Raw genomic sequence first — 12,390 nt, forward strand, 5'->3', positions numbered from 1 at the left:
TCCCTATCTCCGTAGTTAACCCAGTGGACTTAGGACGTATTGCCATGGAATATGGTGGTGAGGGCTCAGGAAGGGAGGTCGGGGACGTTAGGGATGTTGAAGGGGGTGTCCTTAAGGAGTGGGGAGCGAGTTTTTAAAGGTCGGTTGTGACGGGAGACATGTTAGCTAGCTGGCAAGCTAAATACAAGATTCCGAGTTCGGTTGTAATGATCATACAAGAACCTTCTGATCGAGCTGATAATCCCCCAGAGGGATGTATTGTTTTAAATTCAGCCATACTTCAGGCTGGTCTTAGACTACCATTCCCAATGGTAGTTTGTAAGTTTCTTTCTTCTTGGGGTATAGCACCTACGTAGTTATGCCCCAATGGGTGGCGAACCTTAATTGCCGCCCTCATTCTCTGGGATAGGATGGGGAATCTTGAGCTGAGCGTTCGACAATTCAATTAACTGTTTACATTCAAAGAGGATGGAAAGAACTCCGGCTGGTGGTGTACTAGTGTTAGACCGAGGATAGATGGTCATTAGTGCTGGACACTCCTTCCTCGATCAAAAAATGGAAGGAAGAGTTCTTTTACGTGTCTGGGGAGTGGCAATTCCACCCTTCCGAGGTGAACAGAGAGGATGTGGTTCTCCGACTCTACCACTCTTTGTGTAAATTTTTTATGATCTGACCTTTTGACGAAGTGAGGATTGATGTAGTACTGACCTTTGCCATGTTCGTAGATTACAAGAAGGAGACCCTGACCAAGGACACGCAGCGATGAGCTGAGGTGATAAGGGCATTGCCAAAGAGGCAAAGGTCTTGCAAATTTGTGATTTCGGATTCGAACTTATTCCAGGCCGATTTAGTGCAAGTGCGAGAGTCCAGTTCGTCGGTCCCCAAAGAATCTACTTCTACTCCCCTAGCTCAGGTAATAACATAGTTTTGTTTGTGTGTGTGTGTGTGTGTGTGTATATATATATTTATATATTTAACTGCTTTATTCTGTATTTCAGCTCATAACTTGGAGATGCTGGGGGTATAAAGCGGCCAAGGTTGCGGCGGTAGCAAAGGCAAAAAAGAAAGACGTTCCAGATTGGTCAGAGAGCCGTTTTGAGGAGGTAGAGGAGGAGGTTCCATTGAAGAGGAATTGAACTTCCACGTCGGCTACTCCATGCATACCTTAGGCTGTTCCTTTGCCGAGCTCTTCTCCCATGGTGGCCATTACTCTACTGTCACCAACTCCTCCTTCTCTTACTCTAGTTGCAGCCTTCGATCTGGGACCTGCTTAGTTAGGTCGCAGGAGAGGTGCCCTGATCTTTATCGACGAGCTTAGACAGTTTGTTAGGCCACCGACCAGAGATCCTTCTCGACTATCTCCGTGCTCCATCTCCCCCTAGAGAGGTGACAGCTGCATTCACCTCACCTTTGCGGGAATCAGCAAACTTGCTCACCAAGAGTTGCGATGAGAGAGAGCAGGGTTATCTAAATGAGATGCCCATTGGCGAGGCCCTAGTCACCGCACAGCTCCACGGTCACCGATCCATCTTGTACATGATCGCCGTCACAAATAAGGTATTCCTGGTTTATGCTGTGTTTTATGATTTTTTATTTGACTATTTTATTGACTTAGAGACTTTTTGATGTTTTAAAAAATAGGCGAACTCCGAGCTGGACAAGTTGATGGAGGCTATGGATCAAGCCTTCAACCTTTACCAAAGTATAGAGGCTGAGAAGGCTCTGTTTGCTTTGAAGGAGAAGGAGTACGAAGAAAAACTTAACCAGATGGGGATCAAGCTGAAATCCAGGCTCGATCAATAAGAGAGGTTTATGAGAAAGATTAGAGCTCCGATGGCCTTGGAGGAGGAGGCCAGAGGTCGGGCTAAAGAGGAGAAAAGAAAATTTGAGGAGAAGCGAGCTAAGGTTGTGGAGGCAGTCCAGAAGATGCAGGAGGCAAATGAAAGGGCCAGGAAGGCTGCCAGGAGGGTAAACGATGCTGAGGCTAAGGCCACCAAAGCGGTGGAGACTTGGAGGAAATCCCTCGAATTTGATGCTTTAGCCCAGGACGCCTATGCATGGCATTGGAAGAGCTGGTGAAACATATCCGGAATGAGAGGTCGGATTTTGACGCGACCTTCTTGGATGATGCTTTAGTGGAGCATAAGAAGGAGCTTCGGAGGCTGTCCAAAGTGGCTGGAGTTCGGGTGTCTCCAGTTGAGGAGGATGCACCAGAGACGACCTCTGTTCCTCAGGATTCCCCAGAAGCCTAGACCCCTTTTATCTTTATTTTCATAAGACTTGGTTTGTATTTAATACGTTTGCGGATAATGTTTTGCAACTTTACTTTTGATTTAGCATGGCATAATTTATTTTGGCAGTAAGTTCGTTTTAATATGTTTGCTTATCAATGTTATGAACTACCTTAGTGATTTCTGAGATTATTCCGACTTGTGCATGTGGCAGTGATTTGGAGAATTCCTTAGGAGGAAATTTCACTAAGTATCGTAGCACATACGACCTTAGCTTGGTTTGCACATGGGCAGGGCTTTTGAGAATTTCTTAGGAGGAATTTTCATTAAGTGTCGTAGCACATACGACCTTAGATCGGCCTGCGTGAGAAGCAGGGCTTTTGAAAATTCCTATGGAGGAATTTTTAGTAAGTGTCGTAGCACATGCGATCTTAGATCGCCCTACGTGAGGAGCAGGGCTTTTGAGAATTTCTAAGAAGGAATCTCCACTAAGTGTTGCAGTACTTACAACCTTAGACCGGCCTGCGTGAGGAGCAGTGCTTTTGAAAATTCCTAAGGAGAAATTTTCACTAAGTGTCATAGCACATACAACCTTAGATCGGCCTACGCATGGGCAGGGCTTTTGAGAATTTCTAAGGAGGAATTTCCACTAAGTGTTGCAGCACTTACAACCTTAGATTGGCCTGCGTGAGGAGCAGGACTTTTGAGAATTTTGGTGAAATGCTGAATAAAATGTTTAAAATAGGGAGTCCCTTTTATTGATGTGATTGACATTACAAGCGGGCTTCACATGTCATGGATTTTTCTCATTCACTGATAGTACTGCTTAAGGTGCTCAGCGTTCCAAGGGTGGGGTAAAGATCTACCCCCAAATATTCTAGTTTATATGCCTCTTTTAGCAGGATCTTCGTTATCAGATAGGGACCTTCTCAGTTCGGACCCAGGCATCCGTTGCCGGCCACCCTTGTGGAGAGGAATACCTTTCGTAAGATGAGAGATTCCACTTCAAATTCTATTTTTCGTACTTTTTATTGCAGTACTTGGTGTTTCGCTGTTTGTAAACGACATTTTTTAGTTCGGAGTCGTTCTTTTTCTCCTCGGCTAGGTCGAGTTTCGTACGAAAAGCCATGTGGTTCCTTTCTTCTTCGTAATCAGTTATGCGCAGTGAGGGAATGCTGACTTCAAGTGGGATTACAGCCTCTACACCAAAGGCTAGAGAGAATGGGGTTTCTCTCATGCTAGTCCTTGCAGTAGTACGGTATGAACATAGCACACTGGGAAGTTCATCGGCCCATCCTCCTTTAAACAAGCCAAGTTTTGCTTTCAATGTGTGCTTAATAATTTTGTTAATGGCTTTGACTTGGCCGTTTGCCTGCGAATGATTTGGCTTGAGAAATGTTTCTTGATGCCGAACTCTTCACAGAAATTTGAAAGTCGTGCGTTGTCGAACTGTTTTCCATTATCTGTAACAATGGAGTGAGGTATGCCGAACCTACGGATGATTTATTTTCACAAGAAATCGATTTTTTTGTTCAGTGATCTTGGCAAGTGGCTCTGCCCCTTTAGTGAAGTAATCAACTGCAACGATGGTGAATTTTACGCCTCCTTTTCCAATGGGCATAGGTCCAATTAGGTCGACCCCCCATTTTGCAAAGGGCCAGGGTATTGTCACCGGGTTCATTTCGTTCGGTGGAATATTTATGATGGGAATGAGGTGCTGACACTTGTCGCATCTTTTGACAAACTCGAGGGCATCACGTCTTATTGGAGGCTAAAAGTATCATTCTCGTATGATCTTGTGGGCTAATGAAAGCCCACTGGAATGATTTCTACATATTCCTTTGCGAACGTCTCGCAAGGCGTGTTGGGCTTCTTCTTCGTTCAAACATCTTAATAAGGGCGTAGAATATCCCCCCTTGTAGAGGACATTATCAATGAGTGTATACCTGGCCAACCTGATTCGGAGCTTTCTGGCCTCTGTCGAGTTTTCGGGACATTTTCAGGTCTTTAGGTAAGCGATGATCTCGTCCTGCCAAGTTAGTGTGGGATCTATCATCATAAAGACCACTTTTGCTAGCTCGATGGTAGGTAGGGATATTCTTCTCACGGGGATGCTGTCGAATTCTTTGATTCCCTCACTGGTGGCTAGGCAGACTAGTGCGTCGACGTGGTCGTTCTGAGATCTGGGAATCTGCTTGACTTGGGCAGTGTTGAATTTTTCAAGTTCTTTCCTTACAACCCATAGGTAATTGTCCATTCTTTCTTCTTTCGCCTGATATACGTCGTTGACTTGATTCACTACTAGTTGGGAGTCGCTATGTATGATTAGGTCGGAGATTCCCAACCCTGAGGCCATCCTTACTCCGGCAATGAGAGCTTCGTACTCGGCCTCATTGTTTGAAGCTTTGAAGTCAAATGGCAAGGCTTTGTAGAATATGCGTTACTCAAAGCTGATTAATACCACACCAGCCCTAGATCGATGTCCCGTGGATGAACCATTGACATAAAGTTCCCATGAGGTTTCTTCTGGTAGTTCCTCGATTGGAATGCTGCAGAACTCAGGGACAAAGTCAGCGAGCGCTTGGCCCTTGATGGAGGAATGAAACGTGTATTTTATGTGGAATTGTTCAAGCTCGAATGGCCATTTTACCATCCGACCTGAAGTGTCGGGTCTTTGCAATGTTTGTCTCAATGGAGAGTTGGTGAGGACTTTAATGGGGTGTTCCAAGAAATATGGCCTCAGTTTTCGCGCTGCCATCAGCAGGGTGGATGCCAATTTTTCCGCGGGTGATAATCTGAGCTCGACTTCGTGAAGTGCTTTGCTTACGTAATAGACTTGGTGTTGAACATTGTTCTCTTCTTGGGTCAGAACGATACTAATGGCATGTTCTGAGATAGACAAATATAGCTTCAGGACCTCGCCTGCCTTAGGTTTTGAGAGTAGCGAAGGCTGAGCTAGTTGTCTTTTTAACTCGTTAAAGGCTTCCTGGCATTCTTCGGTTCATTCAAACTTCTTTCCTCTTTGTAACTTGTCAAAAAAGGGTTTGCATCGGTTCGTAGACTTAGAGACGAACCGGCTGAGAGTGGTAATCCTTCCGGTTAAACTTTGTACCTCTCTAGGTTTGGTCGGAGGCTTCATTTGGATAACAACTTGTATTTTTTCAGAATTTGCCTCAATTCCTCGATTGTTTACAATGTAACCTAGGAACCTTCCAGAGCTGACCCCAAAGGCACATTTTCTCGGATTTAACTTCATTCCATACTTTCTCAAGACATCAAACATCTCGGCTAGGTGCCGACAGTGGTCTTTGGCCTTGATGCTTTTGACCAGCATGTCATCAACATACACTTTCATTATTTTTCCGATCTACTGGGAAAACATGGAATTCACAAGTCGTTAATAAGTGGCACCAGCGTTTTTGAGACCAAATGACATTACTCTGTAGCAGTAAAGATCTCGGTCAGTTAAAAACGAGGTATGTTCTTGATTTGGGTCGTACATCGATATCTGGTTATATCCGGAGTACACGTCCATAAAGCTGAGTAGTTCGTTTTTCACAGTGGCGTCCACCATTTGATATATTCTTGGTAAAGGAAAACTATCTTTAGGGAATGCTTTGTTGAGATCAGAGAAGTCTATGCATATCTTCTAATCTCCATTGTATTTTTTTACAAGGAATGAATTTGCGACCCACTTTGGGTATTTTGCCTCGCGGAGAAAACTGTTGTGCAATAGTTTTTGCACCTCCTTGTTGAGTGCTTTATATCTTTCAGGGTTCAGATGTGTCATTTTTGCTGCTTTGGTCGAACTGAGGGATCTATCTATAATTTGTGGCAGGCGATTTTGGGATCTATCCCTCTCATGTCCCCGTGATTCCAGGCAAAGACATCAAAATTTTGTCTAAGAAAGGCCAGAATTTCGCTTCGGGAGGAGGGCTACAGTCATGCCCGACTTTGAGCTCTTTTGATGGGTCGTCGGCACAAACTTGAACTCTCTTTAGCTCTTCGACGGGTTCTTTCTCTTTGATCTTGGTCTGCGGGTCTAATGGAATGAGCTCGGATTCCTATATATTGGCCATATGTACTCCCGGGGGTGCGTTGATGGCCGGTGTAGGGTTTCCATTGACATCTTTCGGCGAGCTCCCTGTTTCCTTTGATTTCACCCACACCATGGAGTGTGGGGAGTTTGATTGAATAGTGATACAGGGACACTGCTGCTCTCAGGCTGAATAGTAGGGGCTGTCCCATTACAGCATCATAAGGTGATGGAGTGTCAAATACTACGAACTCGGAGTTCATCTTCACTTGCCGGAGTGCTGATCCTGACTCGACTTTGAGCTTGATCGATCCTTTGGCAGAAGTCAGGGCTCTGCTTAATCCAAGGAACATATTTGAGTACGGTTGGAGGAAGTTAGCATGGATACACATCCATTTGAGAGTGTTGCTGAAGAGGATGTTTAGAGTACTCCCCATATCCACTAAGACTTTGGGGGTGGTTACCCCGGCTACAGGCAATGAGATAACCAGAACTTCGAGGTAAGGATGTGGGTCCACCTCTTTTTCATCAAAGAATAATTGCTCATCTGTGGCTTTCTTGAGGTGTTTCTCTGTTATGTCGATCTCGGAGAGATCCACAACGATTGGTCTCTTTAGTCTGGCTTTCCCGACTTGCGTGTTCGCCCTGCTCCTTAGCATATTGACTTGTGGCTTTGGCAGGTTGGCATTACACGCCCTTGCTCCAACTTGATCTCCTCGGATAATTACTGTCCCGTAATGAGTGGGAAATTTCATACAATAATGATAAATTGATGTAGCAGCTTTTAGCTCATGCAAAATGGGTCGTCCCAATATTGAGTTATAGTTGGATGACAAATCAACCACCACGAAATTTGCTAAGATCCTTCTTTGGCGAGGAGCTTCGCCTAGTTCTACAATAAGGATGATCTGAACTCGGGCTTCAATAGGATCTCCAGAGAATCCCTGTAGTTTCCTTGAGTACAGTTGGAGGTAGCATTCCGATATTTCCAACTGTCTCAAAGTTCGTGAGTACAGTATGTTGAACGAATTTTCGTTGTCTAGCAATGTGCGGTGGACTTTTACTCTGGCAACTGGCATTGTGACCACTAGGGCGTCACTTTGGTCTTGGAGGATTCCTTCAGAATCTTCCTCCATGAAACAGAACCATTCAGGGTCTATCCCGATCTGCGGGGTTTGATTCCAGTAGTTCGGCATGATTCTTGCACTTCGGCCTTATCTTCGTCTCGCCCTTCTAGACCTCTCAACATATTGATTTCCTCCCACCATCATTTTGATTTCGACACGTGGGGATGGATTACGATTAGAGACTGCCTACTGAGCTCGTGTGGGAGGCCCTTGCAGCAGCGGCTGCTGCGTCATAGGTCAATATGCTTCTTTCGATTTGGCAACAAACTCCTGTAACCGACCTCTACGAATTAAGGACTCAACTTCCTCTTTTAATTCTAGGCAGTTAACAGTGTCATGGCCCACCATCCTGTGATATCGGCAGTATCGTCCTTGGTGGTGTCCTGCCTGCCCTTCCTTCATAATCATAGGCCTAAGAAATCCCTTTTTTTCATTAGTTTACGCGAATACTTCTTCCAAGGAGGCTTTGAGTGTGTGGTATTCCCAAAATTTGTATGGCTGAATCTTAGGACGTTCTCTTTCTCTTTCTCTCCTATCCTTCTTTCTTTCGAGCTGAGGACTGTCGCTTGATTTTTTTTCTTTCATCGTATTGCTGAGGTCGGGTTCGCATCTGGCTTCCTCTTGGTCAGAGGTTACCTCTTCAGCACTTATGCTGAGGTCGGGTTCGCATCTTGGTCAGAGGTTCGCATCTGGCTTCCTCTTGGAAGTTTGGTTCAAAAACTCGTGATAAGTTCTTGAGCCGTCCTCGTGTACTGACCACCAGAATCTCATTCTGGGCCTAAGTCCTGCTAGGACGGCCATGAATGCTGTACCGTCAGATATTTTTTCCACTTCCATGGATTGCTTGTTAAATCTGCTCAAATAGCTTTTGAGGGATTCACTTCTTCCCTGTTTGATGCTTACTAGCCGTTCTTTGGGTGTGGTTCTGGCCTTGGAGCCCATGAACTGAGCCAAGAATGCCATGGCCAGATCATTTCAATTTTTTACCAACCTCTGGTGCAGTCTCTTAAACCATCTCTCAGCTTTGTCTCCTCAAGACAGGGGGAATGCTCGGCACATAATTGAGTTTGCTTGCCCCTTGCAGTTTCATCCACGAGGTGTATTTGTCAAGGTGGCTGAGGAGATCACCATCCTCTTCGTATGCGGCCATCTAGGGGTTTTCAATTTTTTAGGTAATGGTTCCATAAGGACATCCTCAGTAAAGGGGGAATGTTGTTTGGTGAGATAATCTTCAGTGCCACCTTTGTTTTTAGCCTCCAAGTCAGCTATGCGTCTTTTCAGCCCGCTCAACTTGGGTTCTGTCTGCTCCAGAGGACGTTTAAGGTCGGGGTCGATTTGTCTTTGCGTAGGAGTTAGCGAGTGCTGGGTCCCCAGTCTGTCGAACACACTGCCAGTCCTCCTTGCTCCGGGATCCTTACTCCTAACTTCGTCAGTTCGCCTTTTTGAGAATTCTCCTTTTGAAAAGTGGAGAATCCTCTTGGTAGGGGACGTCTTGCTCTTGTCCTCGTAGGGGATTCTGGCTCGGTGTCTGGTGGGGATAAGTAGGCTTGACTTCGTTCCAATCGTCCCACTGCATTTGTCAGTTTTTCTAGGGCTTCGCTCATGGCTATCATCTGGGGGTCTTGTCGTCGTGGAGAACTTGGTGGAGTATTCGTTTCATGAGGGTGGGTGTGAGATGAGTTTCTAGAACTTGAGCTATGACTTATGACTCTCGGATTTTGTGGGGAGAATGAGACTATTTTTTACAATTGGGAGCCCTCCTTCTAGCACCAAACTGTTAACGTCAAAATTAGCAAGACTAATTTTAAGCCAACTTTAAGAAAAATGGGAATTTATTATTGAAAGAAACCACAAAATAGTGAGAAAGTGTAATTGTGCCATGAGCTTTTACATGAATTCACTTGCCCTTTACAAGATTTCTGTCTTACTATTTATACATGGCTCCAGTCAAAATTATATCAAATCGGTTAAATCAACTATAGTAACGAGCTCGAAACTCGGGTCGCTGAATTCTCCTGTGATTGGTCGACGAGGCAGGTGGCTATGTGTCAATGTTTTCCCCAGGTAATGATGACCTACAAGGGGCTTGAGAATCATGGCTTCAGATTGGCAGTTTTGGGCGTTGATGACGTCACTTGTGGCAAGTGTATATGATTGATAGAGTGATGTGACAGGAGGTAATCATGATATTTTTCTGAGATAACGATGGGCTAGTCCCATCTGGGAGCAGCGACTGAACATACATCTGTCTGTGATGGGTTTAGCGAATTATTTTTGTTAGATCGGAGTTCAATAGTCAACAAAGTTTTTTAAAATGTGTGGTTGAAAAGTTGTGGGTCCCATGAAAAATGTGATTAATATTAATAATTTGACTTTGACTTGAATTAAAATCAGATTATAATATGTACCAAACATTGGAGAATGACCTTAGTATCCATCATCACTAAGCACACATTTGGTTTGTGGATTTATATTCAATTGTGCACCTTAAGAGCATATTCTATCAATAAAATCTATTCAAATGGTCTATAATGCATAGATATGGTCCATATGGACATGTTTTGAATATGTCAACACATGATTTTTGGAAAAAATATTGATGTCAACACGTGCATTGAAATGTTATTAGCCCCCGTTTGGCCCCCATTTTCAGAAAATAAAAATGGGTGGAATATTATTTTTTTGAAAAATGAGTTATTAAAAAAGAATGAAAAGTTTTCGATTTATGTGTAATATTATTTTATGAAAGATTGTGTGGTTGAAAATGGGAGAGAGAAAAATAAAATGTAATGAAATGAAATTTAATGGGACCAAATGGGAGCTTTGTTTTAGTTTTTTTAATTTTATAACGGAATGAAATATTAAAATAAAGAGAGTTTTTTCTTCTCTAGACATGAGATGGAGGATGGTAGTGAAATGAGATCAAATGGAAACCTCCTTAAAGTTTTGAACTATTAAGGGTAATTAACATAAAATATCTTCACATTTTACTATTATTATACAAAACGTTTATACCTTCTAATTTTTGGTATTTTCATCCTTGATTCCTCATTTTTATTGTGCAAAACATCATTTTCATTCATTTCCATCCAAATTCTCCATTAAACGAACGTGCAAACACTGCTCTTGTCCAAATAAAAGGATATTCTCGTCTTCCCGCAATTTCCATTCAGATATTGCTTACTTGACCTTGCCCATCAATCCTTGCAATTAGCTCTTGCAACAACCAAACAGTACTTTTTTAGGGAATTACGCTTTCTAGTTTGTTGGAGTAATCAACGGGAAGAAAATGGGAAAAATGGTGAGAAGACAAGAATAGTATACACACGTTCAATTTATGGATAACTTGGATGAAAATGACGTTTTGCGTAGTAAAACTATGAAATTAAAGGTGAAAGTGCCAAAAATTAAAAGGTAAAAACATTTTTGCACAATAAAAGTGAAAAGTAAGGACATTTTGTTCTAATTACCCAACTAATAAATTAATAATTTTGCTTGTTAAAAGGGTTGATCCACTTTTAAAATAACAAACAGAATGTTTCACCTGTAGGAAAAATATTGATGAATTGCGCACACAAAATAAAAATATTGACCAATTGATCACTTAAAATACAAATCAACACCAATTTTTAATTCTTAAAAAAAAAACATAAATAATTGGTTTTTAAAAATTGTGCCCCATAGCCCCAACCCCAACAACTTCATCTTCCCCAAACTAGGGTTTGAGGACCCAATAGTGAAAATATCATCGAAAAAAAGTTGAAACTATGACCGAAATATGCACAACGAACAAGATCAACATTTTTATAGTTATTTTTTTTCCTTTTTCCAAACAGATATGGACATGTCTCGACACGATGCCACCAATGGGTATCAACTATCGATGCATCTTAGCAAATGGTTATCAATGACGATCTTTTTTTTTTTAATGCATTAAGAATTTGTTTGAGCCCTATTTCTAGGATAATAATTTTGTGATAGTGATTTTTTTTTGAAGAATTTGTGATTCAAATATAGGAAAAATTTTGAATTTACGTGTAAAATTATTGTACTTGGGATATGTATTGTTCAAATAAGTATGTTAAAAAAATGAGTTTCAATGAATAGATCTCAAACGTGGGCTAAATTAGTATTAGATGATTTCTAGGATTGATTTACATCCAAAAAGAGTCGTGTGCTTTTCAATTTCCAAATGTTTAATATTTGGAAAGAATTATTAAATAATTATAATATTTTTAAAGTTAGTTGTTCAATATGTATTACTATGATTATTTAATGATCTTGGAGTAATTAAGAAAATAAGAAAACGTCCTTTTTGTTATTTAGGTTCGTAAGAATTTATGTCCTAACCTTGTTACTTTTCGTCTTAAGTGATTGATCTTCATTAGTTTGACGATAGGTAAATCTCACTTCAAATGTTTTGATATGAACTCAAGTTGAGAAGTAATTGTTAACTTCATAAATTTAGTGCACGAGTATAATAAAATATTAAGGATCAACTTACTATATTTTAATATTTAGAGACTAACTTGCTACAAGAACAATTTATTGGGGACTCGTAATGAAAATTTCCCCTAATTTTTATTTTTCTTTATTTATTTATTTTTTATGAGCCCATTTATGCTCTCCTAACTGAACCAAATCGAACCCGTACACGGCGTACACAAATTTCGAATCTCCCACGCCAGAGGAAGAAATTGGGGATTTGGGACACAGTACAATCGCAATCACAGTATTCCGATAATGGAAGACGATGAAGGGGGAAGATTCAAATTGAGCAAAAGGCTTTCAGATAAAGAAGGAGAGGTTGATTACAAGACCAAAGCGGGTACCGCATGGTCACACTCGTTCCTCAACCAGAAACCATGGCACCCTCTTTCATATCCCAATCAGCGACGAAAGTGGATCGCCGAGCAAACCGACGCCCAGAAACAGCGCCGCACGGAGGAGGTTGCCCGTGAGGTACAACCCAGTTAGCAATTCTCATATGTATAGT

The 12,390-nt window shown here is 42.1% G+C and overlaps 1 protein-coding gene across 1 annotated transcript in view; it reads left to right on the forward strand.

Moving 5' to 3' along the window:
• The first annotated feature begins 12,033 nt into the window (after window positions 1–12,033).
• Window positions 12,034–12,390, forward strand: part of LOC111377169 (uncharacterized zinc finger CCHC domain-containing protein At4g19190-like) — a 5,962-nt gene continuing 5,605 nt past the window's right edge. The window contains exon 1 of the mRNA XM_023000223.1: window positions 12,034–12,356. Within this exon, the coding sequence (XP_022855991.1) occupies window positions 12,138–12,356 (219 nt within the window). The 5' untranslated portion in view covers window positions 12,034–12,137. The remainder of the gene's footprint in view (window positions 12,357–12,390) is intronic.

Source organism: Olea europaea, unplaced genomic scaffold, assembly GCF_002742605.1.
Source record: "Olea europaea var. sylvestris unplaced genomic scaffold, O_europaea_v1 scaffold1616, whole genome shotgun sequence".
Lineage (NCBI taxonomy): Eukaryota > Viridiplantae > Streptophyta > Magnoliopsida > Lamiales > Oleaceae > Olea > Olea europaea.